The 4957-nt window shown below is 36.6% G+C and overlaps 1 protein-coding gene across 3 annotated transcripts in view; it reads left to right on the top strand.

The window, feature by feature from the left end:
* The window catches only part of MLO1 (Seven transmembrane MLO family protein), an 8111-nt gene extending 3535 nt beyond the window's left edge, over positions 1-4576 (top strand). For 2 of the 3 annotated variants that reach the window (XM_011012735.1, XM_011012734.1), the window contains 8 exons: positions 782-856; positions 965-1053; positions 1180-1229; positions 2038-2078; positions 3415-3624; positions 3716-3783; positions 3878-3938; positions 4024-4576. In XM_011012735.1, coding sequence (XP_011011037.1) covers positions 782-856; positions 965-1053; positions 1180-1229; positions 2038-2078; positions 3415-3624; positions 3716-3783; positions 3878-3938; positions 4024-4299 — 870 coding nt within the window. In that variant the 3' untranslated portion in view covers positions 4300-4576. The remainder of the gene's footprint in view (positions 1-781; positions 857-964; positions 1054-1179; positions 1230-2037; positions 2079-3414; positions 3625-3715; positions 3784-3877; positions 3939-4023) is intronic. The other variant, XM_011012736.1, reaches the window with a different exon arrangement.
* Positions 4577-4957: the final 381 nt, after the last annotated feature.

The raw sequence follows: 4957 nt of genomic DNA, 5'->3' as shown, positions 1-4957 counted from the left end.
CCCCCTTCAGCATTGAGTGTCTTTCAATGGGACCTGTGGACATTTAAGAGGCATCACATCATATGGTTTAAGAACCTCTTTGCCTCGGCTTGGAGTTTGGAGTGGATTGACATGTTTATTCATATTCAGAAAGTTATGCCAAACTGGGCTCTAATTATGGAAAGCATTTCAAAACAAGATATATATTCTCTATGGGGTAAGTCATCTGGGTAATAATTCTAGCCTTACTTTATAGAGGTAGCCCAAATCCAAAACCTTGCTGTACAAGGTATACTCATAAGAAATCCCATAATACATATAGACAATCCTACCCCAGATGAGAATATTCTCTGAAAAAGGAAGTTCAAAAAATGAGTTGGAACTTGAAATGAATCCTAAAACAGCTTTGGACTCAGGGTGGTCTAATTTGTGCGGGTTGGGGAGTTGGCTTCTTTAAGCCATCAAATAAAGTTGCCTGGTCAGACAAGTCATTTTGCAGGTCATTTGGCAACATGATTCTGCTGCAATCATCATCTGAAGATGTTATCGCTTTCATATCCTCCCAAAGAAAAATGTAGCTCTTCCCAACTTTGACATTTAACCAAAAATCTAATCATCATTCTTCTTTTCATTATCTTGATATCAAAAACAAAATAAAGCACGTTCCTCATGAGGAAATAATTTTAATGTTAACCACTAAAAATGATTTGAGGAGAACAACTATCAGTATCTTTTTGGCAACTCAAGGAACCATGTCCTGATCTCAGTTTTCTTTCCATCTCATTTTTGTTTGTCTCTTCAGGATTCCTTTTTCAAGCAATTCTATGTGTGTGTGACCAAGTCAGATTACATAACTTTACGGCGAGGATTTATCATGGTAAAGTATTTCATGCAAGGTCAGATTTGTCGTACAATCATTAGCTTGCATCATCCTATGTTGCATTTAATTACTTGTTTCTCTGTGCATTTGTTGGTTGTTCTGCAGACACATACCAGAGGAAACCCAAAGTTTAATTTTCACAGATACATGGTGCGTTCCCTCGAAGACGACTTTAAGACAGTTGTTGGTATAAGGCAAGTGATGTCCAAGAATACCTTTTTAAGGCTAGACATTCGTACTGCTTGTTTTGCTTATTCTTAAATCTAATTACATTTCTTATATTTATTTGCTCATTTATTCACTCATTTCCATGGCTGCAGTTGGTATCTTTGGGTTTTCGTGGTCATCTTCTTATTGCTGAATATCAATGGTATGCTCTTCCTCCATTGATTTATTTGTAGACCATATTACTTGATATTTGTGCCAATTGTCAGGTGGTGTTGCATCTCTCCTGTTTTAATTTTACACTTGCGTTCTCTCTACAGAAATCAATCTAGGTTCTTCCAAGAAAAATTTAATCATGCCTTTTTGGTGTTCATGTTGAGTTTTTTTCTTTTGAATTGTTAAACTACCAACCAACATATTCTGTACTCATTTGTTAAATTTCTTCGATTGATTCTCATTATTATTTCCCTGAGAATATACTATAAGTCTGTTCCACTCTTTCTTATTCCGGATCACTGATTTATATCCACATACTGCCCATTGGATTGAATTAATAGTCGTATACTTTGTTTTTTGAAATTGGACTGGTGATTTGTCCCTTTTTATTGTTCTCCTGCGTGATGTGGATCATCTATCACTATTTCTGCTGGCAATAGCTAGTAAGGTGGTGGTAGTCATCATATATAAAATATTTAACTTAGAAGGTTGGTTCAGCAAGGCAAGTTTATAAATGTACCATGTAGTCACGATGTCTTTTTTACTGTTTAAGGGTCGAAGAAGTTAATTTATTGAAGACAAGGTTTCTAAATTCCCAAAGTTACTGTTTTTGGAAGACTACCAGAGTTTTGTAGCATGAATCCTGTAATTCTAGACTGCATTCCTAAGGCCATGTATAGATTTGCTAACACAAAGGAAAAATTGAAATCTGATAACTGTTGCATGTAGTTTTTGCTGTCTCTGCTCATTTTGGGATATATCTGTTAGATGTGATTTCTCTCTTTTTTCTCATGCAGGTTGGCACACATATTTCTGGATAGCATTCATTCCTTTATTTGTGAGTAGACTTGTGCTCTTTAATTCAATTTCTACCAATTTACATGTGCCTTCTTTCTTGGTCCTCTCCTAAGAGTTTTTGTGGTGTTTTAATGTACTTTATTGTTTCAGCTACCTCAAAAAAGATCACACTAATTCACAAAACACTTGATCACAAAATGTTGTGATGTTCTGGAGGGAGATTGATTCGATGAAAAATGCAGAAACATGCTTAGAAAATATTCTCTCTCTCGTCTTGCAGTGAACATGCAATGCCCTAGTTCTTCCAAACTTTCATCACTTACATACAAAGTCATAAACATGATTGAGTCTATATACAAGAATTCTAATTCCTGAATCCAAGTCATTAATGTTATAGTTTTTGTTTTAGAGAGTTAAATTGACAAAAGTTTTTGAAACATGACCTGCTTCTGCCTACCCCAATTTTCTAAAAGGTTGACATTATTTAAATGAGTGTCCGGTTTGTTGAGTTCCAATTGGAGTGTGGTTTTTTTGTTAATGCTTCTGCCATAAATTCAGTCACTTGCATGAAACAACAGCATTTTTCTAGTTTGATCATCATTGATTTCCGTCTTGAATGCAATCCTTAAGAGATGTGGTATTGTTACAAAAGAAGATAAACCAATTTAGATGTCTTTTGTGATTACTTCTATAGTACAAGTTATTGCTTTAATGGAACATGGAGGACATAGTATTGTGGTTGAATCAGGGACAGCATCTTTTTTCACTGTCAGATTTTATTTTATTTTTTTTGTCACAAGTTGTTACCTTTCTTATTGACAATTAACTAAGACTCGTTTGGATCTTTAGATAGCACAGTGGTTGATGCATGGAGTTTCCTCAAAGTGGAAACCATTGGTCATACCCTCCAACATTTAGAGATGTAGATGAATCCACAAACAACTTTAGATCTCCATGAGCACCAAACCCCTGGCTACTCCTTGGTGTCAGATTAATATTGTGAGTTAACCCAAATGAGACTTCAAATATGACTATCATCCAAATAGAAATAGTCATCATAGTGATATGGTTAATTTTTAATATGATGTATATGAACTATTTCTTGCATTTATGCACCCTTGCACGTATTTTCTTGTAATCAGTTTTTCATATGAATGTATAGCATGGGCATGTTTATGCAAACTTGGCTTGCAATGAGAAACATTTTGGATTCATAGGAGACTTGAACTCAAGTCTTGTAAGTTGATCACCTGTTGATTGAGCTGGCTCATTGGCTTTCTATAAGAAACTGCAATTACCTTGGTGTGGGTTATTTTTCCACTGTCCTACGTCTCGGTAGTCCTATTCCAAGATTCATGTAAGCAATTGTTTTTCAGCTTCTTCTCGCTGTTGGCACTAAGCTGGAGCATGTAATTACCCAGTTGGCATATGAGGTTGCTGAGAAACATGTAGCCATAGAAGGGGAACTAGTAGTTCAACCATCAGATAATCACTTTTGGTTCCACAGGCCTGGCTTTGTCCACTTATTGATCCATTTCATCCTCTTCCAAAATGCTTTTGAAATTGCATTTTTCTTTTGGATCTGGGTAAGCTGATATTTTGTGGTGTGTTTTCATCATGGATTCACTGAGATGGACTTGATGCTATCAATAACAATATGCTACTATACATCCACAGGTTCAATATGGCTTTGATTCCTGCATAATGGGACAAATCAAATATATTGTTCCACGGCTAATTATAGGGTAGAAACTGCTGACCTTTTCTCCTCTGAAATCCTGTACTACTTTGGTTGAATAACTCTCCCTGCTAATCAATAAACATCATTGTTCAATTCAGGGTGTTTATTCAGGTACTCTGTAGCTACAGCACTCTTCCCCTTTATGCCATTGTCTCACAGGTGGGTAACGATGTGTTTAAATGTAACTGTGCCCTCGCTTGTGAAATTTTTCAGCTTGACTTTTTTTTTTTTTTCTTCTGAAAAGATGGGAAGTACTTTCAAGAAATCAATATTTGAGGAGCATGTGCAAGCAGGCCTCGTTGGTTGGGCTCAAAAGGTGAAGAAAAAGAGAGGGCAAAAAGGTTCAACGGAAGGATCTAGCGAAGCAAGTTCCCATGTTTCTGCTGGGGGGCTTCAGCTGGAGAAACTGAAACGGTTAAAAGAAGCCAATGAAGGTTCCGCTCAATCGAGTTCTCATGAAGGTTCTACTTTGGGAAATAATGCTCCTGCTCCTCCTTTTCCTCGGGAGGCTGAGCCTTGAGTTGCTTCTAGTAGGAACTGTATAACTCACGACTAGGATGGCTGCAGTTGTATTATGGGCAAGCCTTCCAGCATCATAAATATTTTTGTTTATTTTCTTTCCAATATTTAGTAGCAATTATGTACGAAGGCATATTGATACTGAATTGCATGTCATCATGAGCATCTTGTGTGCTTTGTATTCAGCGATTCAGCTAGCATGTCTGTATTTTCAAATGAGTGTTATGTAAGATTCATTACCATATAAATAACTGTTATTTTTCAGTTTCCTTTTTGCATTTCTATGAATCCGATTCGAGTGCATCAAGTATCTTTACAATTTCGTGTGGAACTTTGATTCGCTTGGTAGGTCAATTGTGCAGGGTTACAGTACCCCATTACATAGTCCAGTTCCAGCTGCAGATGAACTGGTCTCAGTTCTTGGCTTCAAATCGGTAATAGCTTGTCTTCTCTGCTGGAACATGGGCGAATATCAGTTTAGATGGCATTATTGCAGACTTCTTTCACCATTTGTATGCTAAAGACTCCTGAAACTTGGTGCCTCAACCTTCCAACTCTTTAAATAACGAGATAAGAAAATGGTCAGAATTTTCCTCTTCCAGTACTTCTCAGCTGAACAAATCTTTCCAATCCAAAACATTTACGGTACCTTTTCAATT

The sequence above is a fragment of the Populus euphratica genome, unplaced genomic scaffold (genome assembly GCF_000495115.2).
Source record: "Populus euphratica unplaced genomic scaffold, PopEup_1.0 scaffold756.1, whole genome shotgun sequence".
Classification (NCBI taxonomy): Eukaryota; Viridiplantae; Streptophyta; class Magnoliopsida; order Malpighiales; family Salicaceae; genus Populus; species Populus euphratica.
This window is presented reverse-complemented; position numbering and strand designations above follow the sequence as displayed.